General features: G+C 44.0%; 1 protein-coding gene across 4 annotated transcripts in view; it reads left to right on the top strand.

Annotated features, from left to right (window-relative positions):
* The window catches only part of TRPM3 (transient receptor potential cation channel subfamily M member 3), a 502,889-nt gene extending 477,287 nt beyond the window's left edge, over nucleotides 1-25,602 (top strand). For 2 of the 4 annotated variants that reach the window (XM_030293212.1, XM_032595678.1), the window contains 5 exons: nucleotides 6,323-6,473; nucleotides 6,598-6,797; nucleotides 8,692-8,824; nucleotides 17,190-17,473; nucleotides 19,143-25,602. In XM_030293212.1, coding sequence (XP_030149072.1) covers nucleotides 6,323-6,473; nucleotides 6,598-6,797; nucleotides 8,692-8,824; nucleotides 17,190-17,473; nucleotides 19,143-19,165 — 791 coding nt within the window. In that variant the 3' untranslated portion in view covers nucleotides 19,166-25,602. Of the gene's footprint in view, nucleotides 1-6,322; nucleotides 6,474-6,597; nucleotides 6,798-8,691; nucleotides 8,825-17,189 lie in introns of all 4 variants that reach the window. The other 2 variants (XM_030293204.1, XM_030293198.1) reach the window with 1 other exon arrangement.
* The last annotated feature ends 997 nt before the right edge of the window (nucleotides 25,603-26,599 follow it).

Genomic DNA, 26,599 nt, shown 5'->3' with positions numbered 1-26,599 from the left:
ACATTACCTATTGATAATGCTGTAGGACCAGCCACCCCAAAAGGCAGTGGCTTGAAGCTATAAGCATGTACTGAGCTCAGGTGGATGTGGGTTGGCTGGAAGGTTCTTCTGGTCTTAGCTGGGCTCGGTCACATGCCAGGGAATCAGCTGGCTTTCAGCCGATCCAGAAGAGCCTGAGCTCCAACAACAGAAGTGACTGGAATCAGAGGCCCGTGTGTTTCCTCCTCCAGCAGGCTAGCTCAGGCATGTTCCTCATGGTTCTGACTGGGGCAGAAGAGCAGAAACAGAAACACTCGAGGTTCTGTTTTTCTTTTTTCTAGGTTCTGTATGGAACACATTTGCTGACATCTCATTGGCCAGAGAAACTCACATGGCCAAACTCAGAATCAAGGAGCAAAGACTTAGTTTAGTAAGAGAAACTGTCACATCATAAGGAGCTTGGATATGGGGGGAGGAGAGAAATTGGAGCTAAATTGGAGTCAATCCAGTGTGTCACGGCAACAAACTCAGTGACATGTGCAACAGGCTGTGCCCCTCCCCAGCAAGAGGTGCGCAGAATTTTTCTGATATTAGTTCCTGATTCCAAATAATGAACCACCAAGGTTGGAGTTTTGAAGCCTCTCAAATATTAGCAGCAAAATGACAATTTTGTCTCCAGATAAAGCTACATGTATAGAATTGCAAAGCCACAGAACCAGGATAACAGAGGGAATTGAATTTTTCTCCCTTTTCCCCCATAATTCCTGCCCCTCCCCCACCCACATCTCACACACAACATGCCTAGGCTTGTAACATCCTGCTTTCTAGTTCCCTGGATTAAAAACTGAGGCATATTCAGTTTAATAGTGCTTTTTAGGTAGCTCAAGGTTGAACTTGTGTGCAAATAGCGAGTAGACCAGAAGCCCTAAGGAGTTGAAGGCTTTGTCATCTGTATCCCTCCTCCCCCATGGTGACTGGTTTCCATGTATGGCAGTGGGGGGTAATTATTTGATTGCTTGTGTGCCAGGAGTGAAAAGAATAAGGTTTCTACAAGTGACCTCCAGGGTCACTATCCAGGGATAGATGATCTGGTCTAGAAGTTATTCTGGTCTTTTCTTCCCTGTCACAGAACCATAACGTAGTAGAAGATCAGGACTAGATGGGCTTGGAGATCATCTAGCCCAGCATTTTCCAACTGTTAGTCACATAAACCACTCATTGTTTTGTAAAAATGTGCTCTACTCTTTAATGGTTTTAGTAAAAGTGGCTTATTTTTAAAACCTAAATTATTTTTAAAAATTTATCACAGCCATAAATTGAAAAATCAGTATGATTTGACATAAATAAAAGATAACCATAAAATAAACACAATGACAACCACATTGTTAGGAAATTCTCTCCAGATGTTTGAGCCTCAGGCCTGCCCAGTTTTCACTAATAAGGGAGTTCAGCAAACGTGAAGGAAGTGTTAAAGAAATATGATCCTCAAAGTGACGTATTCTCCCTGATGGAGTCAGGAAGATCGGAAGGGATTTGAAAAGGTCACCAGTTTCTCACTGTCCAGTGTTATTTAGTGCCCAGTTCCTGTATTCTAAAATCATCTCGGACTTCCTGCGTTGGGGTGTGGGCACCACGCTGTAGGGAATATCAGTGGTCCTGGTCCCTCCTTTCACAGATGGAGGAGCTGAGGCCTCTCCCTTCTCCCCGGTGGGGGCCTTGGTGCCTGGTCACTACTGCTTTGCCTCTTACCTACCAGCTGGGTTAGGGGGAAGGAAAAGAAATGAACCACAAAAGAAGTAAAGGGCAGAGCTGGAGGATGGTATTTGGACGCCACAATGCTGGAGCTTCCCTGGTTTTCAATGACCTCTGCTCTTGAGGTCCTCTGCTTCTAGAAGACATAGATGGTAGCCTACTGGAAGGCATGGAAAGTGCCTCACACTTCCATGAAGAAAACCTCTGCCTGCCTCCACCACCATCAAAGACTTTTAGATCAGGAAGCTTCTAGAAAGATGTAGCCATACAAAGGGAAGGGAGGCATCTCCAGGTGTCCTTCCGAAACCAAACCAAACCAAACCAAACCAAACCAAACCAAACAAAACAAAAAACCCGTTGTGTCAGAAAAGGCCAAGAGCACAGCCATCTAAATCTAGTTCATTCTTGGAGTAAGCCACAGGGGCTGTGCTAATGGAATTCTAAATCCTCCGGCAAACTATATGGATTTTCAAAAGAAGGTGGAGAAATCCTCTTTGTCCTGTTATCTTTTCAAAATGGATTTTTAGTTGAAAATCCTTGCTTTAAAAAAAAATAGGATAAATGTAGTCATATACTCAGCTAAGCTCTTTATTCCATTGCCTATGATCTGGAATAAGCTTTTGAGACGCTTCTTCAGACAGGAGGGGAAGGGACAATCTTCAAGAAATATTCTTCTTCAACATATTTTTAAGGAAGATGCTGATTATATCAAACACTGCCTAGTGTTTCATTTTAAATTTCTCTTACTCTTTGGGGAAAAGGTGTTATGTGCCTTTAAAAAGATGTTTCTCTTCCCCATATATTATAGGAGGAAATCAAAAGGGCATGCATCTTAATCTCTGTGACATGGGTGCCTACACCTGATACCCATAGTATGGATCAAATCTCTTTCTCCACATTCTGAATTTTAGTGTTCTGTACATTTGTTACCTCATCTGAACAGCTCAAGCCATTATTCACGTTGATGGAAACAAGAAAAATTCAGATGCCTATCAGCTTGCCCCTACATTTGCTCATAAATGAAAGATTCCCCTCAACCTTGTGTTGGCTCTTTCTTCAGAGGCACAGAGGAAATTTGTAGTAAGAAGGCTTTCATGGACCTCCTGACTGTTCTGTCTTTGAGATCCTGATGGAGGTACTAAAGCTTTCTGAACCTCAGTTCTGTAAAATGGGGATAAGAATATCTATTGTGTCAAGATATTGTCAATATTAAAATAAGGCAATATAAGTAAAGCTCATAGCACAGAGCCTTTTTTTTTTTTAATTTTGAGAGAGAGAGAGAGCCAGTAAGCAGGGGAGGAACACAGAGAGAATCCCAAGCAGGCACTGAGCACCAGCAAAGAGCCCTATGCAGGACTCGATCTCACAAACCGTGAGATCGTGACCTGAGCCCATATCAAGAGTCGGACGCTTAACCAACTGAGCTACCCAGGTGCCCCAGGGCCTTATATTTAAGCATGTAATAGGTGGTCACTCTTATCATTATGCATTACTACATTGGAAAGGCCACATGAGATCCATCAGAGTACATACAGGCTCTGGGGTCGGAGAGAAGACAGGACTCACTTCTGTTTCATCCATAACTGCGTCTCCTGTAGCAGGTCCACTGGCATGTAACAAGAAGTCACTGTTTTTTGGATGAATGTTTGAAGGGTTCTGGTATTACGGCTTGTTAGCTATTTGATCTTGGGTAAGGTATGTCACCCCTTGGCACATGTTTTCCCAACCATGAAGGCAAGAGAATACATTTCTTATGGAGCTGCGGGGAAGCTTAAATGCAGTGGCCGATGTGAAGCGCCCAGCACCGAGGCTGACACACGCTGTGCTCTTCCCCGCACGTATATCCCCAGTCTCTACCGCCCTTCACTTTGGAGGATCCCAGATGAAGAACTAGGGTCAGCGTTTCCTGAGGAAGATGGCAAGAAAGACTTTATTCGAGGGAGTGGAGGGCTACTACGATGCAGTTTTGTGATAGGAAAGAGATCGTGCCCAACTCTGAATGCAGCAAGGGAGACTAGAAATCTATAGCTGGGAGCAGGGTGTGGGTCAGAAGATGGAAAATCACGAACAGGAAATACCAGGCTAAGGGGGTTCTGGCCATACCAGGCTGCTAGGTGGTCAAGACATCAGCTGGGGGATGGTGGAGGATGAGAAAACTCATCAGAGAGTGATGGTTATGAGATATTGAGGGGTGGGAATTCTGGCTGAAACTGACTCAACGGGATTCTTGCTGAAAGTGGCAATGAAGAGACAATCCTGGAAGGTACAGAGGTCGGGGGCTAGCTGACGAAGAGCCCAGACCAGCCTGAGTGGAGTTTGGCCAGGCAGAGTCCCTGTCAATACCTACCCCAGTCCTCGCTGGAAAGGGGGCAGAAAGTGAGCTGGGGTGGGCTCCAGAAGGCCAAGTGAACATTGAAAACCAAACAGGATTCACCCAGGTGGAGCTTGGGACAGAGAGGGAGGTTTCAGAGGGGCCTTCTGAAAGCAAAAGAAGCATGGCTGACAGGAAGGGAGAGCATGACATTTCTAGGAACTGCAAGAGACTCATGCCAGTTTGTGCTGTGAGGGAAGGGCGGGAAGTGGCAAGAGATGACCCTGGGCCAGCCACTCTCAGAATTTGGACTTCATCGTGGAGCCATTGGGCACCTCCATCACTGGGTTCTCCTCCCAAGGGAGTAAATGAACAGGACCTTCTGCAGGACTCTCTTGGGTGGTTAGTGCCACAACTACCAATAATAATAACGATGCCGGCTGTTTGAACACACCTGACTCCCACACACGATCACCTTGCAGGCAGATCTGAATGAAGCACTTTGGCCATCTTTTCCAGCCCTAAAAACAGGGTCTTGGTGTCTAGACATTATTAAAACCCTCTTAGGCTAAGAGCATGCATTTTGGACTTGATGGCATGTCAAAAATCATATAATCTTTCCAGCCTAATTCTAGCTCATTGGACTCACTTTAGGGGCACTGGAGAATTTCCTGGGAAACTTTATAAGAAATATCAACACCTGGACCCCCCCCTCGGAGATTCAGATTCAAGTGTCTGGGGTGGAGCAGGGCACTGGCGTATTTTAAAGCTCCTCTGTGCAGCCAGGGTTGAGAACCACTATGGAGCACACAGTGTAGCAACGGTAGCTCTTGAGAAGGGAAAGGACTCCCCTTGCCAGATAGTCCAGCTGAGATTCTGGGTCAACTTTGCAAACCTTCCTGGCAGATCTTCAGAAGCTGCCTGTGGCAACGGAGACTACTGCACGCACTGCCCCTCTTTACAAATAGACTGTGTTCTTTTTTTTTTAATGTTTATTTATTTATTTCAAGACAGAGAAAGAGTGCATGTGCACAGGAGGGACAGAGAAGAGAGAGAGAGAGAGAGAGAGAGAGAGAGAGAGAGAGAGAGAGAGAGAATCCCAAGTAGGCTCCCTCCTGTCAGCTCAGAGCCGGAATCAGGGCTTGATCTCATGAACCGTGAGATCATGACCTGAGTTGAAATCAACAGTCTGATGCTTAACTGACTAAGCCACCCAGGCGCCCCCAGATAGACCCTGTTCTAAAGCCAACATATGGCAGCTAAAGAGGGAGGGGGACCTCCCCTACCCCTTGGCACCTAAGGGCATGGTCTCACTACCAGGCCATGTTGTCTGTGCAGCACTATGGAGCTCTGTCAGGGATTTGCTTTTCCCCTGAATTTACCTGGAAACCCCAAGCAGGCTTCATTAGCACGTTACTCACGCTCATCCAATCCCACACGTCACCTTCCCCATCACCCCCAACTCCAGAACTTTTTTTTCCATTTTCCCATTTATTCAGTGCAGTTGGGTTCTGTGCCCTGGGCCCTGAAAAGCACATTTTTGGAAAGGAAATGCTCCTGGAAGAAAGCAGGGAGCTAAGAGCTCCAGAGTCCCGGCCCATCACCTGTCGTCAGCCCCCCCCCCCACCCCCACCCTGGGTGAAATACCATCCATCAGGAGCACTGAGCGACCAGCCCAGGAAATACTTCCCACGTCTCTGCCCTGTTTTATTCCTACCACACTGAGACTGCAGATCCTTAGCTCAGAGCCCCAGAGTTGTTGCCTGCAGCGATTAACTGCCACCCGTGTGTTAATTCCCAATCAATAACCCCTCTGCTGCTGCTGTTACAGCTGTAGGCGGCAGCCTGCACAGCACATTTTGGAAGTAACTTGATGGGGCAGTGAGACTCTGCACCCCCCGTCCAGTCCCCAGAAAAGCCCTCCCCAGGCTTCCTCACGACAGCAAGTGCCCTTTACTAAGTGTCCGTCGGGGGCAAGGGCCAGAGTGGGCGAGCAGGGGTGCGTCACCTCTTTCAGGTCCCGTGACAACTTGAGAGATGGCAGAAGCAGCTCCCGTCTGGTATCCCTTGAGATATTCACCACGCTTTCATTTCTCTCTTTTGGCTTTTTTAGAGTTCTTTTATTTTTTTTCTGTTTGTTTTGAGATGGCTGTATTTTTCCTCCATCTAAAAAAAAAAACAAAAACAAAAAAACTTCTCTCATTCAAATCAGTCTTTTTTTTTTTTTTTTAAATCACATAGCCACGGCTTCTCATTTCTTGCCTGTGCTGCTTTCTTTAGCTCCCTGTGGACAGAATGAGACACGGGAGGATGGCAAAATAATCCAGCTGCCTCCCTGCAAGACAGGAGCCTGGATTGTACCGGCCATCATGGCCTGCTACCTGTTAGTGGCGAACATCCTGCTGGTCAACCTGCTCATCGCCGTCTTTAAGTAAGTGGGTCCTTCCCTAGAGGACGTGGCGTGGGGGGAGAAGCAGGGGGATGGGGGGGGCAGGCGCTGGGGCTTCAGAAAGGAGTGGGGTTTCTCTCTTGATTCTCTCCCATCTCTATTTCAGCAATACATTTTTTGAGGTGAAGTCAATATCCAACCAAGTGTGGAAGTTTCAGAGGTATCAGCTCATCATGACCTTCCATGAGAGGCCAGTTCTGCCCCCACCTCTGATCATCTTTAGCCACATGACCATGATATTCCAGCATCTGTGTTGCCGATGGAGAAAACACGAGAGCGACCCAGATGAGAGGGACTATGGCTTGAGTAAGCTTCGGGGGACAGCCCTGGGCAGCCTCAAAGCAGGAACTCCTACTATATCCTGCAGACGGTCATGTAGAACCATGTGCCCACCTGGTTCCTTCTGCGTCCAGCAGACTGTGGGCAGCTCTGAACACTTGGGAAGGCGTGGGAGGGTCTGTTTCTATGGGAAACAGTGCTGTGTGAGGACACTAGAGGCTGAAATGGAGCAATCTTAGCCTCCCATCTTTCTTAGTGAACAAAACCAGTCTCTGGCAGGGCTGTTCTAGCACCTCCATAGATTCTAAGCTTCTTAGTGGCCAGAGGTCCCACCACAAAATATATGCACCATAGTGATATGCTCCCAATGCTACATTATGTATAATGTAAGAATCATTACATGGGTTCAGTTGGGTTGTAGTTGACTAAATCTGATTTTTTTCATTATCAATCCTGGACCTATCTTTTTTTTTTTTTTTTTCAGGGCTTAAACATTCCCCAGGCCTTAGAGGTTATGGCCGTTTGCTCTGCTTTCTATTAGTCAAAGGAATAACAGAAAACCCCTCACCATCCACCTACTACCCAGTGTTTCTAGAAGGAGGTTCTGTTGGCTTTGGGGCAGAATAATTCTTCAGTGTATGGGATTGTCCCACACATGGCAGAAAATTTAGCACTTCTGGCCTCCATACATTGAATATAATAGCTCCTGCAGATTTCCTAAATGCCCCCTTAGTACGACCCAGAGTTAATTACTATTGGGAATCCAGCCCCATTCAAGCAAGTTTCTGTGGTTTCTCAAAGTGTGTCAATTAGACTACCTATACTAAATCTACTGAGCCAGAGCCTCTAGGATTGTGACCCAGGAATTACCTCTCAGTGACACTAGTTAGTGCTCTAAAGTTTAAACCAAAGCCACCTCATCAACTGACTCTCTCTAAGTCTGGAGCTTTTAACAACTTCTCTGACAAAACAATGCCCAACTCCTTTCTAGACATTAAAATTACAGAGTTGAAGGGAAGTGAAAATTCCAGAATTCACTATTTCCACCAGAAACACAAATTTAGGCAAATAGAAAGCTTAGAGGGAAAAAGTTCAAATTTCCACTGGGCTCTTTCTACAGCTGTATCAGTTATGAATCAGCCTACCTGATATTAACAGAGAACCAGGCTAACAACACAAATCAATAAAGCTTTATTTATCTGACATAACTCAAAGTGAAGAGGTAATAGCCCATCACTCAGCAATAGCTCCCTGAAGTCAAAGACCCCAAGTCTTGTTTTTTAAGTTCAGCAACTCCTTCTTGCCCTGTCTTATCTCATGGTTACAGAATAGCTGCTGTACTTCCAGGCATTACATTCATGTTCAAGGCAGGAAGAGGAGGGAAGGTGAGAAAATGTAGAAAGAAGGAGCTACACCTGAAAAGTTTCTCAGGAAAGCAGAACCTCTTCCCAATCCACCACCCCTCCCTGCAGCAGAGAAATGTATGGGTTTGGCTTTCCAGCCTTGGTTGTGGGCAGATGGAAAGAGGGAATGGGGTTGCCATGGGCTTGTAGTAAGACCAGTGAACATTCGTTGTCTGCCACACTCCTCAGACCAGTAACTGAACTTGTAAGTAACCTCCATTCCCTGCATAGCTCCATTTTCTTTGATTTAGCTACTTTCTGAACCTCACAATGGGTATAATTCTAATCAGCCACTGCAGTAAACCAGATATACCCAGGTGAACTTTAGGGCTCCATCGTGACTCTAACGCACAGAAACAGGACAATGATACGAGTTGCCCTATTGGATTTGGCTTTAGCCTGAGACTTAGTGAAGAATCTAGGCTCCTTTTCTTAACCTTGATGAAACAAAGAGTAGTCATTAGGCCCGCAGATTAGATGTCATTGCTGATCCTTCCTGTTGTCACTTTTTTCCACAGAACTGTTCATAACTGATGATGAGCTCAAGAAAGTACATGATTTCGAAGAGCAGTGCATAGAAGAGTATTTCAGAGAAAAGGATGATCGATTCAACTCGTCCAATGATGAGAGGATACGCGTGACTTCAGAAAGGTCTGTTCCATGGGCACATGCCTCTTGGGGATGCTTTGTGTCATGCTGTGACTTATCCACTGTGTTCGCTTGCCCAGCCCCCAAAACAGACCCCTTTGTGTTTATTTGTATTGTCCAAGAAATCATCAAGCTTATGAGAGGGTGGGACATTGTCGGAAGCAACTACAGAGCAAACTTCCAGACTTCCAGACCCTTCCTGGACTTCCTCAGGAGGCAGTAGCACCTGCCCTCCTGAAGATGAGATTGTTGAGGCTAGGACAGGGCAGGGCTTGTTGGCTCAGACCAGGAATTGGAACATTCCAGCCCAGATTCAAACCAAGTGAGACCCAGCCCAACTCGAGGGCTTCCAGCAGGTTGATGTTTCATGTAGATCAGTGGGCATCTTTGGGGGAGAAGGAGAACAGCCCTGGCATCTGGCACATATGGGTATTCAGCACCTTCCGAATCAACGGCAATGAGAGATCTGCCAATTAGTTACAATAATAGATGAGGGTTTCTTTTTTTTCAGAATTATTTTTGTTTTATTCTTTTTATAGAACAAGATAAAAGCAAAGGAGTGAAAGCAGATTCTTCTACCTAGGGGTGATATACTTTTAGAGCTCATTGGCCAGTTTTGTGGACCAGTAAGACTATAAAGAAAAAAAAATCCCCAAATACAAAGAGGAGAGTCCGTGAAGTTTAATAAACCTAGCTTCATGCAAATGAATTTATAGTTCCTTCTTTTTCTCATTTTGCTGTGGACTAATAAAAACTTCATTCTGGGCTAGCACGTTCAAAACCCAGAATTTGGGATGGGCACCTGGGTGACTCAGTCGGTGAAGCATCTGACTCTTGATTTTCAGCTCAGGTCATGATCTCATGGTTTGTGAGATGAAGCCCCACATCAAGCTCCACACTGACAGCATGGAGCCTGCTTGGGATTCTCTCTCTCCTCTCTCTCCCCCTCCCCTGCTCATTCTCTCTCTCTCTCTCTCTCTCTCTCTCTCTCTCTCTCAGTAAATAAACTTAAAAATACAGCATTTGGGAGCCACTGTTCTAAAGAACGTGCAGACTGTTACGAAGTATGGTGTAACTTTAGATTGTGAGCATTGAAATATGAAGATGCAACTATTATAAATAGTGGGAAAGGGCGTAATATATTGATGATTTTAGTTGATATGATTCAAATTTCTAAGATATGAGTCAGTGACCTCAAGTTTTAGAGAAATGACATTCTGTCTGCTTACCCACTTCATACACTCTCTAGAGGCTCTGTGGAAATTACATAAGTGGCATTTTTCTGTTTCTGGCTCTTCATGTCTTTAAAGAATGCAGTCTACCTAAGTAGGTATATATACACATGCCACTGAGTGATTGTATCCATTGGTACTCAGCCAATATTAGCAAAGCTTAAAGCTGTGCGCATATTTTATGCTCATCTGTCATTGCAAAATAGAGCATTTTGTGATGATATGATGTGAAGTGATATGCTGGCAAACAGAGGAAGAACCTGCAAATCTAGAAATCTCTGCCATTCAAAGGCCTTGAAAACACTTTATTGATGGACATATAGCCATGTGGTTTCCAGAAAATTGTGCCTTGGGGACACGTTCCCCATTACTCAAACATATTTCCAAAGCGTATGTAGAGGAGATTTTGAAATGCTTTTTGAACTCAAAAAGCCACAGACCTGGGGGCACAGAAAGGTAGGAGGAAGGAGGGTTAAGATGCAAGGAAGCTTTTGCCTCTCTGGGGAACTAGAATGAGGGGTACAGACACCAGCACATGTGAACATGTTGGGAACCATGTCACCAATTCGTTTCAGTGAAAATAGGAAGGAACTATACAGCACCTTCACCTGAGCCCCTCACCCCACAGCTATAAGCATTTCCAGAAGACTCCTTCCCCAAGACCCTGTTCCTCTCTGAGTGGCTTCAAAGCCCAGCCCTCAAGGACGATGACCGAGGTGAGCGATCCCCAGAAATCCAGGACAGATCATAGGTACCCCCTCCCTGTGTCTTAGGCATTAGCTGGCCTTCTGGAATAAGGGGGGCCTGGAGGACAAGGACAACCTCATGACCAAGCCCAGGTGCCAGAGAAGTGAATCTAAGCCCAGGCCTCATTCTCCTTCTGTTGCTTCTGTCTGTGTTTGTTTGGGGTTTGGTTTTTGGTGGTGGTGGTGGTGGCAGTGGCTGTTTTGCATTTGTAAGTGTACCGGAGAATAAATCTTTAACACTAGAATTGTGCTCAGCACAACAGAAACACTACAAAGTGCATGAGAGAACAGATATCAACCAAGGAAATAGAAGATCCGTATTACCCGTCTCACACATTTCCTGGGACATATCCTTTCTGAGTGGAGTGGCAGGTGAAATCTCCTGTCCTATTTACATTCAATAGATAGATAATAGATAATAAATTAATAATAATTTATTAATCTATTTTATCTATTATAGATAATAGATAAAAATAAAAAGATAATATACACACGTTCAGATAGGTACATATGTTTAATTTATATAAATTAACTACATACATTCTGTTAACTATATAGGATATTATATAATTCTCCTGTTATGTTCGACAGCCCCAATACAGAGATTTGAAATCAGAAAAACTCAGAGCTGGTTCTGCTGGGATCAAAGACTTGGGGAAAGGGTTTCTTCATGTTCTGAGCCCCATACCACTCACCCTGCCACTGCCTGTAAACTATAACTTACTTATATAAGTTTTACTTGCATGAATTTTTTTAGAAATACAGAGATCCTTCCATAATTGTCAATTTACATGCATCATTCTGAAGTCATATTTTCGTACCCAAATGGTATCTAAAGAGAGCAATACAATATTCAGGAGATCATTAACACCTTTACGGGAACCGATTCTGAAAATTAACACCTCATAGGAACTGATTCCTGAAAAAAAAAAACCTTTTTTTTCCATATATATGTATTATATATATATATAATATATACACATGTATATACATGTATGTACACGTAATATATATATAATTCTATTCATTTTATCTCATTGTTGGCTTGATAAATGTACTTGCTATGCCTTCAGTATAGCTCATCAGATGCCGGCCAGCACACATCAGGTAAACCAAGGCAGAAAGAACCAAGACTCCAAAAATACCGTGTTTCACAATATTGACCCATCTTTCATTTGGTTAAAAACCAGCCAGGTACCCAAATTTCTCCAGTCAGCTCAGCATGTCAACCTCCCTGCTAAAATCACAACATACCCCATCACTAACATTATGCATCTGTGTTACTGTATTGGTCTAGAGTATGAAGACAAGATTAATATTGAGCCCATAAAGTCTCCTGTAAATGAGCCCTATCTTTTCAAAGTACTCAAAACATCTGCTTAATTACATACTCCTGAGCTATTCCATAAGTACTGCCTAGAATTTATGTCAAGCTTTCATAATTCCTAGACTTTGGGAACTTTTAATATCAGAAAAACATTTTCCTATCTCCAGTCTCCTGACTTTTCTTGTTAATTTCCCCTTGGTTCTTAAGAGTTACCTACGTTTTCTGGTGATCACAGCTGGAGCTTTTTTTTTTTTTTTTCTGGTTCCTCTCGCTCATTTAAAGCAGGGCTTGCAAACTGGTGACTTGGACACACCTGCACGCAGAGGGTTGTTGGGTAAGGCTTGCAGCGATTGTGAAAATCCATGCTGAATGCCCTGGACTGGGCATGCTCTCTGCTGCCACTGAGTCCCAGCTTCTGTCCTCATACAATGCCATACGCATTGAGTTCTCCGACCCCTGACTTCCAGCTTCCAGATCATCCTCCCCAACGCCTTCCTCCCCTCCCTCAAGTTCCACTTGTCAGAAGAAGTTGCATTTGAATTTCTCTCCAGTAACAGTTGAAGCAAACTAGAATACACATGGTCACTGGTGTCATTTATCTAACCTTATCTTTCCCCAACCAAAGGGTTTGCGCCCTTTCGTCACTTCGCCTAGATCCAAAAACAGGAATAGTCATGTGACTATGAATAGTGTATTCCACTTCTGATTTTCATAACAAAGGAAGACAAGAATAACTTAGGATATATGAATAATCAAAAAACAGGGTAAGCCAAAAAAGATGAGCCTCACTCACCTCCCAGCCCTATCTTTTTCCAGTGCTGATCTTTGGTATCTCCATGATTGAGCTGGATTTCAATTTCTCCCCTTTTTTCTTCCCAGGATGATGAGAAGGATAATTGGACCAAAGGGAAGGGCAGGTGACTCTAAAAGACTTAAATAAGTCACAAATTAGATGCCAGTCTGTGGATAAGCAAGAGTTCACGTTATCTGTTCTGTGTCATCCCCTTGCATTTGAAACCCTGTACAAGTCTGCCCTTTCCCCGACAAGAGGCCCTGTGATTGGTTCGTGTGATAATGGGATTGCTTTTGCCCTCCATCCTATAGCCATCTTGCTGCTAGCTCTCCAGGGAATATTTGAGATTTAAAACAGGCATGGCCTGCCAAGCCTCTTTTTTCCTTTCACTGCTTTTCCTTTAGCCACATTTTGAGGTTATCAGGAAAGAAAATGAATTTGTAGAAAATAACAGTTCTTAAGAAATTGCGTATTGAGGCTGAAATTTTCTGTGCCATTAGGATCTTCTTTGGAATGTCCTTTCTTTTCTTCATCATACTGGCCGTTAGAGGCTAGTTGTCCTCTTAGCTGGGATTTCCCCCAACCTATCGAGTTAGGAATTTCCTCTGGTGGGATCCTGGCTGTCACTTTCTTGGGCATCCAGAGGCAGGAGTGACCTCACATCTTTCCAGGACCACATCGTGTTGCTAATGTGCTTGCCTCCCAAGTTACTCTGAAGAAGCCATGAGAGGCCCAGCGATGCAAAAGAAGGAAAGAAAAATAAAGTGTTCTCCCCACACAGCATCTTCCTTCCCCAACTTTTTTCTCTTGCTTCATCACTTCCTGTGTCTGTCTTAAGCGTTCCTCTTGATCCATAAATTCTTACCATTGTTACCTCCTTTTTCTCTCCTGAGTGGTTTGACCAGGGTCAGCAACTAGTGACTACAATCATGACCCAAAACTCTTGGCTTGGTCCTCAAACGTATTTATTTATTATTTTTTTTTTTTTCAAAGATTTTTTTTTTCATTTTTTTTTTTCAACGTTTATTTATTTTTGGGACAGAGAGAGACAGAGCATGAACGGGGGAGGGGCAGAGAGAGAGAGGGAGACACAGAATCGGAAGCAGGCTCCAGGCTCTGAGCCATCAGCCCAGAGCCCGACGCGGGGCTCGAACTCACGGACCGCGAGATCATGACCTGGCTGAAGTCGGCCGCTTAACCGACTGCGCCACCCAGGCGCCCCGCTCAAACGTATTTATATCTGTGATGCACACCCATTTACAATTGCTTTTCAAAAAAAACCAAATTTGTTTTTTAACATTAAGGGAAGCACTCTGTTTATGGAACAAACATATAGGAGTTTAACTCAAAGATTTTTTATTCTTTTATAACTCCTACACTCCACCCCTACAGTTATAATCATGACTTAAATGATCATACAGTTATGTGGTTAAACACATCCAGAAATCTGGAAGAAAATGGATGAAACCGTCCATTCTCCCCACCCCACCCCACCAAGTACTACATTCCAAAACACCTCAGAGCCCACAGGAGAGCCCACAAAGGAGAACTTTGGTGAAGAATAGCTCCTTGGCCCTGTTCTAGCTGTCTTCCTCACTACTTCCAACTGTTCCATTCCTGGGGTCATGCTTCTTTTTCTTGAGTCTCGAGGCTCCCCCAGGCACCTCTCTGCTTGCCTTCTTCCCCCTTCCTCCTACCACCTCTCTTCTTCCCATCCCCTTGGGCTCCTTAGTTTCTGTGTCCAGTTTACTGTCCACAGCCAGCTCCTGACTCTTCCATTGCTTCATGGTGCCTTAGCTCTGCCTCTTAACTGATACTTCTCTCTGCAGTGTTGGATCCTCGGGCTGAAGAGAGGTGGGATACAGGGTGGGAGCTCCCCACAGGGCAGGGAGACCCTTCACAGGGCTCAGCCCAGTGATCCCAAGCAGTTAGGCTAAAAGAGCATCTTTATCTCTTTCCATACCCGCCTTGTTGTATACACCAGGCTCCAGGGAAACAAAGAGGAGGAAGGAAACGGTCCTGTCTTTTGTTACTCTGCCAACACTAAAACACTCCAGTACCTAGAGTATCCAAAATGGAAAGTCCCGTTCTACCAAAAAGTGCATGTCTCCTGCTCCTGACTTTAATGAGGAAGTGTTTTATCCACTCGCTCAAAGCTTATTGCATTGCAAAACAGGAAATCGCAGTACTTGCAAAACCAAACTGCATAGGCTAGATGGTGACCAAGTGAATTGGAAGTCTATAAGACACACAAACTTGTTATTGTAAGTAAGTTTGTTTCTCAAGCTGTGTTTATATCACAAAATGAAGTGATACAGGGTAAAGTGGTAGTTTCCTTCTGAATCAGCTGTGTTAACTGAGAGATTAGCATTGCGTTTGCCAGCTTCGCAATCGCTAGATTTTCGAGTCTTTTAAGGCAGACACCTGGGCATGGTGGCAGACTGTTCCTGGGCCCCAGGAAGTGCTGGGTTGGGTATGGAGCATCAGGAGGATGTCTCTAAAACAGGGCTCAGGAGGGCAGTCCAGAGCCTTGGGCTGGGTGAAGGCAACCTGAAAGATAAGAGAGCAGAATGGGTGAGGTGAGTTGGAGTGGGGCGAGCTGTTGCTGAAAGAGGCAGAGATGTGACCCAAGGCAGGAGAATCACACACACCCCCACTCTGGCCAGAAGAGGGTTTTGTTTGTTTGTTTGTTTGGCTGGTTCGTTGGTTGGTTGGTTTTGCAAGCCTACAGATCCTCAGAAAGGGAAGCCACGTGCCTCTTGTACCTCATGGCACTGAAATGTATTCTCCTCTGATTGAGGTGTCACTACTATTAACATGCCACCCCTGCTACCATCCCCATCCCCCTTCGCCACCATCACAACAGCTGGGGGGACCCAGTTCCAATTGCCACCATTGTCTGTAAAGCACATCTTATACATGCAGACATGTTTCTTTAAGGGTCAGCGGTCGCGTGGTTTACTGTGCACGTTGGGAGTTTTGGAAAAGTATCTTTATCTTTATCCTCTCCAGAAAAGTTGTGAGTGGATCTCATTTCGAGTCTCCAAAAGTTTTGCCTTTGGGCATTTACAAGTGAAAGTTGGAGTTCAAACCAAAGCTTGGCTCTGGTTTGCCCTTTTCCCGTCAATCCCAGAAAAATGTGGCACAATTTTATTTTAAATATGTGGCCTCTGTCTTTGTAAAAAAATGTCCAGGCAGCCTATTAAACAAACGAAATCAAGTTCATAACCATGATTGACTCAGTGAAACCTTTATTGACACCTGGCAGCCCAGGAATGGAAAAAGGAATATGAGACAGATCATGCCCTTAGGAATTTCCAGTGGGGAAGGTCAAGACATCTAGAAATAACTGTAATATAAGGTATCTATGATCAGCTATCCAGAGAGACACACAGAGAGAGAGAGAGAGAGAGGAGTTGGGTAATTGACTTACAGATAGATGCTCCAGGTTTACTACAAATTACATAATCTTGGTTAAATTTCTTGATGTTTGCTTTCCCTTTATTAAAGAAAGGATTGGGTTAGATCAACGCCAGGTGCCTCAGTGACAGGACCGTATCAATTCCTATGGAGGCCCTAAATTTTGAAAAGATTATTGTGAACAGCAACAAGAAGAGATTATCATATAAATGCAAAATAAGGGACGCCTGGGTGGTTCAGTCAGTTAAGCGTCCAACTTTGGCTCAGGTCATGATCTCAGTTTGTGGGTTCGAGCCCCATGTCAGGCTCTGTGCTAACAGCTCAGAGCCTGGAGCCTGCTTCAGATTGGGTCTCCCTCCCGCTCTCTGCCCTTCCCCCACTCGTGCTCTCTTTCTCTCTCTCTCTCTCAAAAATAAATAAATGTTAAAAATCGTTTGTAATGCAAAATAAAAATAATCCCAGTCCATGCTATAAGCCTCAGGCATGCTCTGCAATGAGAATAGCTGCATTCTCAAACCGTATTGCACGGTTCTGAACAAAGTCATCAAGACGCACCATTCTCATTTCGGTGCTGACTAAGCCAACGCCGTAAGCCTTGCTCAGGTTATTAAACCCTGCCCCAAGTCACAACTAAGTCATGAGGCGCTTTGGCCCCATTCCACTCCAATAAGAACTGCTCAGCTTTGGTGTTTATTGGGATTGTGCGTTAACTTTTACTGAGGGAAAAGGGGTTTGCTAGATAAATACCACTAGCTTAGGTCATCTCTAAAGCCTCTTCCAGCTCAAAAAGATTTAGATTCTCTAGAGAGGAACCCGGCCTTGAGTGACCCTCATTCTGTTTCTTGCCCAGGGTGGAGAACATGTCCATGCGGCTGGAGGAAGTCAACGAGAGAGAGCACTGCATGAAGGCCTCACTCCAGACCGTGGACATCCGGCTGGCGCAGCTCGAGGACCTCATTGGGCGCATGGCCACGGCCCTGGAGCGCCTGACAGGTCTGGAGCGGGCTGAGTCCAACAAAATCCGCTCCCGGACCTCGTCGGACTGTACGGATGCCGCCTACATCGTGCGCCAAAGCAGCTTCAACAGCCAGGAAGGAAATACCTTCAAGCTCCAAGAGAGTATAGACCCTGCAGGTGAGGAGACCATGTCCCCAACTTCTCCAACCCTAATACCCCGTATGCGAAGCCATTCTTTTTATTCAGTCAATATGAAAGACAAAGGTGGTATAGAAAAGTTGGAAAGTCTTTTTAAAGAAAGGTCCCTGAGCCTCCACCGGGCTACTAGTTCCCACTCTGTAGCAAAAGAACCCAAAGCTCCTGCAGCCCCTGCAAACACCTTGGCCATTGTTCCAGACTCCAGAAGACCGTCCTCATGTATAGACATCTATGTCTCTGCCATGGATGAACTACACTGTGATATAGACCCTCTGGACAATTCCATGAACATCCTCGGGCTAGGCGAGCCAAGCTTTTCGGCTACGGCACCTTCCACGGCTCCTTCAACCAGTGCCTATGCAACCCTTGCACCCACAGACAGACCTCCGAGCCGGAGCATTGATTTTGAGGACATCACCTCCATGGACACTAGATCTTTTTCTTCAGACTATACCCACCTCCCAGAATGCCAAAACCCCTGGGACACTGACCCTCCAATGTACCAGAGCATCGAGCGTTCCAAAAGTAGCCGCTATATAGCCACCACACCCTTTCTTCTAGAAGAGGCCCCCATGGTGAAATCTCATAGCTTTATGTTTTCTCCTTCGAGGAGCTATTATGCCAACTTCGGGGTACCCATGAAAACAGCAGAATACACAAGTATTACAGACTGTATTGACACAAGATGTGTCAATGCCCCTCAAGCGATTGCTGACAGGGCCACCTTCCCCGGAGGTCTTGGAGGCAAAGTAGAGGATTCATCTTGCTGCCATCCTGAGCGAGAAGCAGAACTGAGCCACCCCAGCTCTGACAGTGAGGAGAACGAGGCCAGAGGCCGGAGAGCCACCATCGCGATACCTTCCCAGGAGGGTGATAACTCAGACAGAACCGTGTCCAATAACATCACAGTTCCCAAGATAGAGCGCGCCAACAGCTACTCGGCAGAGGAGCCAAGCGCGCCATATGCACACACCAGGAAGAGCTTCTCCATCAGTGACAAACTCGACAGGCAGCGGAACACAGCAAGCCTGCGCAATCCCTTCCAGAGGAGTAAGTCCTCCAAGCCGGAGGGACGAGGGGACAGCCTGTCCATGAGGAGACTGTCCAGAACGTCCGCCTTCCACAGCTTTGAAAGCAAGCACAACTAAACCTTCCTAATACGCATTGCAGGAGGCTCAAGAATCCAGCCCTAAAATCCTCCCCAAACTCTACCTGTTCCCCTTCCTTGACACATCCCTGCTTTATTCTTAGCTGAGCAAAACAAGCAATGCCTCAGGAGGTGTTAACTCAAAGGTGACTTCGGGGCCACCAATCGAGAAAGCCTTTGGTCTGGCCCAGCGCTAAACACAGGGGCTTTAAGTCATGCTCCCACTTGATGGGCAGGGAGGGGACAGAGGGAGGAGCAGGGTTGAGATGAATGTGTGTCAGTAGTCACTTCTGAAAGCCATGAGCTCTGGGAATGAAGGGGCTTCAAGCATTCTCCATGCCAGGAGGCATCTTTCCAATTCTGACCATGATCAAGAGTTTTAGGATACAGGGCTAAGTTGCAAACTAAGATAAAATAAAGTAGCCAGCATACAAATGAGATATTCTAAACTTCAATTCTGTTTTCTTTTCACATTGGCTCCATCACTGGTGACTGATGAAGAGCACCCTTTTTATTCAGTATAAGCCGGCAGCAAGCAGTTCTACCTAACGTCCCAACTCCTTCTCATGCCAACACTTCTGTAATTGATCATTATAAAGAAAACACAAGGTAACAGTCATAGTTCGCCTGTCTCTTATATATTCACTTCTGGTGCCACAACTGTTTATCTTTTTTGAAGAAAATAAAGGGAAAAGAAATGCCTTTTTGTATTGCAATCAAAATGAAAGAAGAATTGAGGCTAAACACAAGTGTCAAGTGGTTTATTATATGCAGTGGGCATTCGAGTATAGTCAAGCAAGCTCAGGATGAATGTAATTAAATAACTTTATATTTTTTAATTTATTTTGTACCTCACCCATCGTCAAGGAAGCCACTCACTGAATATGTGATAGTGAACTCAAAGGAAAACAAAAATAGTGGGCAGAACTCACCTAAAATTGCCATATGGTATACTGTTGTATTCTCGCCATTAGTGTCATGTGCCATGCTGCTGTGTGGCTGTCATCATTTGCATGACTCTGCCATGTCTTCTGAACATCTCCAAGATGTACCTGGAAATTCTTCACACTACTCATCACATGACCATTTTGTATATGAAGACCTGATCACATGTGGATATTTTCATACCTAGAGTTTTGCCATTTAATCTGAGCTCAGCATAAATTTAATTGGAGATTTTCCAAGGGCTGGTATCTTTTTTATGGAAATGTTCCAAAGTACTTTTTAAGGAAGTTTCAAATCATAAATAACCTTAGAATTGACTGCAAATCTGGTATCAACCCAAAGTCATCAGTTGCAGGCATACCATGAATATTTTTCTTATATACAGAGCTATAAAAATGATACAATAGACTAAAATGGAAAGCAAATAAACCACATAAAGACTTCTATAGTATATGCTGCTTATATACATATATATGCATTTACACAGACATGTTTATATATAGTATATAAACAGGCATATAGAGCTTTCTTAAGAGGCTTGGACCTTTTCTATCACCTTGAGATATAACCAGGATTTTTTAATATCCAAGAGTTCCACTGAAAGAGTTCATTATATTATGTTGGATTTTGACAGGTGTTAAAATTATGACTTTTTAAATCCCTATGACCTTAGTTCCTCCTTGTACCAAACTAGACTGGCCAAAATGACTGGCGACCCACCCTCTGCTTTTCTGTCCAGAAGCACATGCTGTGATGACATCTTATTTAGTCTGGTTTCTTCTGCACAAAGTGATTACGCCAAGTACAACCCAAATTAGACATGCAATTCTAAGCCGGATAGTATTACGGACTCTTTAATACAGGCTACTACTAGATCAGAATCTGGATTTGAAGGGAGATAAATAAATATTGACCCTCAAATCTTCAGATTCCTACTTGTGTCACTGATTTTTAAAAAGAATAAAATCTTTAAGAAAAATGATCTAATGTTCTTGGCCCCCCCAACACTATGTGGTTCTCCTGTTTAGTTGTTGTTATGAGCTCCAGATTTTCTCATTATGTGAAATCAAGTAAACACATGGACAGAACCTCTAGCCTTCAAATTTTTTTTAACCCTCTGAACCAGTCTTTTGGATATGGAAATAGTTATGAGGCCACATACAAAGAATTAAATAATTCCTTTTCACTCTTTGGTATGTGAGTGAATCGAAAACAAGCAACCAGCCTTCCTCGGATGCAATTGCTCTAGAAAGGCTTACATTTTTACTGAGCCCCACACTGGCTGTTTCCCTTTCAGCAAACATGTATTTGGTCTGAGAATAAATCAGTTGCCCTTAAACTACCTTGAGTCATGAATCTCAGTGAGAATCTGGTGAAATCTTTGGGCCCTCCAGAAAAGAATGTACATAGGTGCAAAGTTGCAATATAACCTGCAAGGGCCCACGGACCCCTGGTTCCATCTTGAGTGATAACGAGGAAGAGGAATCGTGGTTGCTCATAATCAATAGTTGTAACAGGCACTTTACATTTGAGACCATTTCTCTGTGATTCTCAGGAAGGCTAAGTCTCAACACCAGAGTTTGAACCAAGATTTCGTTCTTTTCGTCCCTTAGATTCTATTTTGCTAGCGTGATATGCTTGTATCCTAATGTTTGATGATTTTAAGTATGGAGCACACTTTAAAAAGCCGGAAGGCTCTCTGAGAGAGTCTGTAGAGGAATCCAAGAAGGAGGTGAAACCATTAATCTTTGACCACAGAGCAGGACATCACTGTACCTCCAGGGCCCCATTCTGGACCATACTGAAAGTGAGGGAGAGAAATTATGTGCACAAGTGTTTCCCTTCACCGTGATTTCTGGAGAGAACAGAACAGGACCTGGGAAGCACAGTACTTAACAGTCCTGACCTTGTGACTGCCTGGTTCTTTTGTTGTGCAGGAAAATGAAGTTCTTACATCTTCTGTGAAGTGTGCAAAATATACAAGCCAAATTTCAATCTTTAAACTTCAGCTGTGCAATTCTCATGAGCCATTTCTTTCCTGTGCGCCTACATGTGTGTCCTGTTTCAACCCATTTCTTCCCATTTCTGGGTTCTCTGCACACCGATGTGGCATCGATTCTGTGGCCTTGTACAGTCAGCTTGTGTTCAGATCATTTATCCCATCATGTCCCCGATCAAGGGGACGTTAATTACCTGTCTCTGTGAATTAAGTAGCTTGTGGGCAGCACATCATTGAGGAACATAAATAAAGTCATAGAGAGCTCACAGAATTAATAGCTCTGGCTTCATTTCTGCTTTTGAGGTGCCAATTTTATATACTACTATATGTAATGATTCGTTCTAAATTGCTTGTTCCATTTGAAAAACAATTGTTTTATGAAAATAGCCATGGAAATTCCCTGATTGACCCACATGCTTATAGTTAGAAACTTCCTCCTTGATGGATTTGAACGAGAAGCTGGAAAACTTGGGCACAATTGTCATGGCTACGTTATATATTTCTCCAGGCCAGAAGGTGTGTGTTAGCAGGCAGAATGCAGCACTTTACGGAGCTGGATTTCTTTTTAAGTCTAAGCTTCCAGGTCTAGGATATCTATTTAGCACTTTGAACCTTCCCCTTTAAAAAAAGAAAAAAAAAGAAATATATATATATATATATATATATATGAATAATCCAGTGGGAAAACTGTACTTCTAAAAACACAAAGTGTGTTTCTTCTGAATGTTTCTAAGGTACTCTAAAAGATGGTTTCTATAGATAATATTATGGTAGATAACTGGGTAGTACATTTATTCTACTTCCTGAGGCTCTACAGTCTAATCTTCCTGAATGTTTGGGCTGTTTAACTTCTGTAATGGTAATCAATATTATCCAGTCATCCATCATGCTGTATCTATAGGCTGTACCATTCAACGTGTCAGGCAATGCTGTATTATAAAACACATGCACATGTATATGTAACCCATGTTTTTAACCCAGCATAGTTGTAGCATGTGGTTGTATTAATGAACGTTACAGGACAGCTTTGCTAATCATTGACAAATCTGTAACATTCAATAAAGAAGCACATGTTGCCGGGATTAAGTATGTTCCCAATTCCATGTTATTTAGCCTCCTCGTAAAATGAGCACTTTTGTTCCTGAGCTGCTTTCTGTTTTTCACAATCCTGTAGGCCACTAGGAAATACGTGTATAAGCTGATGTACACCCTCTAACCAGCCCTGTGAGCCTTGGTAGGTGAATTGTGTTTTGCGAAAGATGAGCTGGCATGTTATGCAAAAGACTATATGACAAATGAACTTAAAATAATATTTTAAACTCCAGTTGAATTAGCTGTTTGTTTACATCTGCTAACCCCATGTGGAAGCAGGGTACAGTATTTTATAAATATGTTCATTTAGTAACACTGATACGTTTGTTTCTAGATGAAGTGATGCTAGTGTGTAGGTGGTTATATATGTTCTAGATATTGCATTATTACTCACTATTCTTTAACAATAGCAATGTAACTGAAATGAAGTAACCCTCCCCCAAATCCAGTCTTAATTTTGTGGCAACAAAATGCATGCACTGCTTTATGCGTTTCTTTTGACTTTTTAAGGGCACTTAACATTTTACTATTGCCTGCTGTAGCACTTAAAAACCAGCTAGGAACTTGCTCACGCTGTTGGGCTGCTTACACTGTTTGGGGATTATGTTCAATTTTTCAAAATTAAAAACAAAAAAGTAACCAAGGGGTTTTTTTTAATCTTTTTTTAAGCTCTGAACAAATAATATGAAAGAAAGTATTAACCACAGGGTGTATAGCTAGGGGACCCAGAGATGGCTAGCCAACAGCGGTCCAGGTGTTGGTGCATCTGTGATATAGGAAAGACCCATTTCTGATTCTTTAGGGCCACTGGGTACAGATTGTTAAACGAGACGTGAGAGTGAGAAGTCCATTGGTGACAATGCAGAAATCCACAGGTCATGGTGAATGAGTGGTCCAGTGATGCTGGTGCCCTCCCTCCTACTTGGTGGCTTTTCTTACCTGTGTATGAGCCTGGGCTGGGGGGAGAGCGAGGGGTGGGTGACTCCGTGTCTGATCAAGAACTAGGTGAGTCTGAAGAGTTTGCCCTTTAAAGAAATCACCATGTCATTATCAGAAGCCATTCCACATCTGGAAAAGAGAGGAGCCAGTTTGCACAGTCTTATAAATGACTGTTCCTCAAACGGGTAGAGAAAACTTTTCTCTCAGCCTGCACTGGCCTAAGCTTTCGCTTCCTTTTACGTGTCAAACATTCTCTTTCCCAGATTGGGGTCGGCCAAAGAGGCGTTGGTTCTGATTTAAGGAAAACAAGATTTTTCTTTTCTTTTCTTTTTTAACGCACTTGAGAAGGTCCCTGCGTTACTTTTTCTCTGAGTTCCTTGCACTGATCGCTGCTAATGAAATCAAAACATGACGATTTCTACATGTTGTCTAAGGAAGGATTTCAGTGGCCACATAATCCACATGGCAGTCAGAGTGAGGTGAATTTTCCCTTCCCTAATTCACCTTGTCTGCGGGTCCCCATAAGCCTCCAGGCCCTTGCCTATTTGCACAATGTGAGCTGGAAAGCGAAAAGGGCACACATGGCCACGAGTCCACGGGCTATCTGCAGAGCATCGAAACCAACCTTGACCCAGGCCTTCCTCAGGAACAGGCAGCCTGCTGAGAGCATTGGGTTATAGAGGGAAGTTCAGCTTCACGCCTGAATATGCATCCTGCGTCACCCCCTTGACTTTCCTTTCTCTTCGCCCAGCACAACACGCTTTTTTGCCAGACCAACAGACCCTTGCTCCTAGTACCTCAGTACCCCGTGGAGCCTGGCACAATAAGCTGAAACAGCGGCTACTTGGAGAAAGTCCAGCTTTCAGACTTTGTCCCGCCCTAATCTTCCCGTTAACCAAGGCTGCTCCCCGTACTCTCCCCCATGCCCCTGACTCAGCTGGTGTTTGAATCAGCCCCTTCCAGTTCTTTGCCCGCCTGAACCCCAAAAAGAGTCCCTCCTGTCTTCACCCTGGCTCCCCCCAGATCATCAGAACCAGCCATCTGCATCTAGACTGCGGGCTGCAACCTCAAATACACGCAGGGGCTGGAGCCAGGACGCAAATGTGCCCGTTGGATGTTGAAAGACAACAGGAAGAAGTGGGGTTTGTAGGGCATGAGAGAACACGTGTCCCGCTACAAAAACATTCACATTCAGACTTGTAAACACTCTGCTAGCCAAACAAATGTGTCTGCCAGCAGCATTCAGTCCCAACAGCACTAGTTTGGGACCTCTGATTTAGGGCCAAGCAGGATCATATTCCTGATCCTGACTTAGTGTATACAAGAAATACAGCGAGAACTGAGGCAGGGGCGGAGAGGTACTCACCCTATTCAGGGTTATTCCCGCTCTCCCGAATGACGTATGTGTGTGTATTTGCTTAGCTGCATCTTTCTGGACCCAAACGCAGGATCTTTGTGAGGGAGATTCAGAAGAAGAGTACCGTAGCATTGTATCGAGGCTTATCTGCTTCCTGTCACTACAGCGTCTAACTTGAGTTTATATTGCTGTTTCTGCTGTGCAAAACAGTACATGCAGTATACTGTATTCATAATCATTTCATAATCTAGAACTTAGGCTCTCATTTGTAAACATTCTAACCATAGTTTATAATGGGGGAAATTCTTCAAATATCCTTTTTAAATGAATTCCTATAAATACAACAATTTTGAAATTGGGTTTGTTAAATATATATACATCTTTTCCTTCTTTGTGTATGGATAGACAGCGGTTTGCATATCTATCGACATTATAAATATATATAAATCCTTAGAGGAATTGTTCTTTTTTAAAGGTCTATTATTGGATTCACAATGCACTTTGAGCTTGTTTGTTTAGATACATAATTCGAAGCAGAAGTTGGCAGATACCATGGGAAAAACTTTCTGAAATTTCTGTAACAAATGTTTTGCAATAAAAAAAAAAAAACTTAGTAGTTTAAAACATGACTTGGACTTCCTTGTGCATTTATTTGCCGTCACTTGATTTCCACCATCTTCATGCCAAGAACAGTGGGGTACGTGGAGATAATTGCCCAGGGCCCATAAGCTACTTGTAAAGCATAAGTTGCAAACTGGTAGTCTGTGGGTCATATCTAGCCAGCAGAGAAGAGGTGTTTTTTAAAAAATGTAAAACGTTCTGGGCACCTGGGTGGCTCAGTCGGTTAAGTGTCCAACTTCAGCTCAGGTCATGATGTTGTGGTCTATGGGTTCAAACCCCACGTTGGGCTCTGTGCTGACAGCTGGGAGCCTGAAGCCTGCTTCGGATTCTGCGTTTCCCTCATGCACTGCCCCTCCCCCACTTGTGCTTGCTCGCTCTCTCTCTCTCTCAAAAATAAACATTTAAAAAAATAAAAATGTGAAACATTTAAAAATTGATAGATTTCACATCTAATTTCATATTTCTGGCTTCCCTTGAAAAATCTGAAGATCTGCTAAAACAAGACCTGGGTTCCCACATGAAAATAGTCACCTGACTTATGGCATCTTGGCTGGCCCTTCATTTTTTTTTTAAGTTTATTTGTTTTGAGAAAGAAGAACGTGTGAGAGCACATGGGAGGGGCAGAGGGAGAGAGAAAGAGAATCCCAAGCAGGCTCCACCCTGTCAGAGTGGAGCCCGAACTCACAAACTGCAAGATCATGACCCGGGCCAAAATCAAGAGTCAGACACTTAACTGATTGAGCCACCCAGGCATTGGCTGCCCCTTTAAAAGGAGCATGTGCTCAGAGCACCTGGGTGGGTCTGTCAGTTAAGCATCCTGTTTTGGCTCAAGTCATGATCTCACAGTTCATGAGTTCAAGTCCTACATCAGTCTTTGCAGTGATAGCATGGAGCCTGCTTGGGATTCTCTCTCCCTCTCTCTCCCCCTCCCCCCCCCATCTCCAAAATAAGTAAACCTTACAAAATAAGTGAATAAAAGGAGCATGTACTCCTCAACACACCACA

The sequence above is a fragment of the Lynx canadensis genome, chromosome D4 (assembly GCF_007474595.2).
Source record: "Lynx canadensis isolate LIC74 chromosome D4, mLynCan4.pri.v2, whole genome shotgun sequence".
Lineage (NCBI taxonomy): Eukaryota > Metazoa > Chordata > Mammalia > Carnivora > Felidae > Lynx > Lynx canadensis.
Note: the sequence above shows the minus strand (reverse complement) of the source record. Positions and strands in the feature narration are given on the sequence as shown.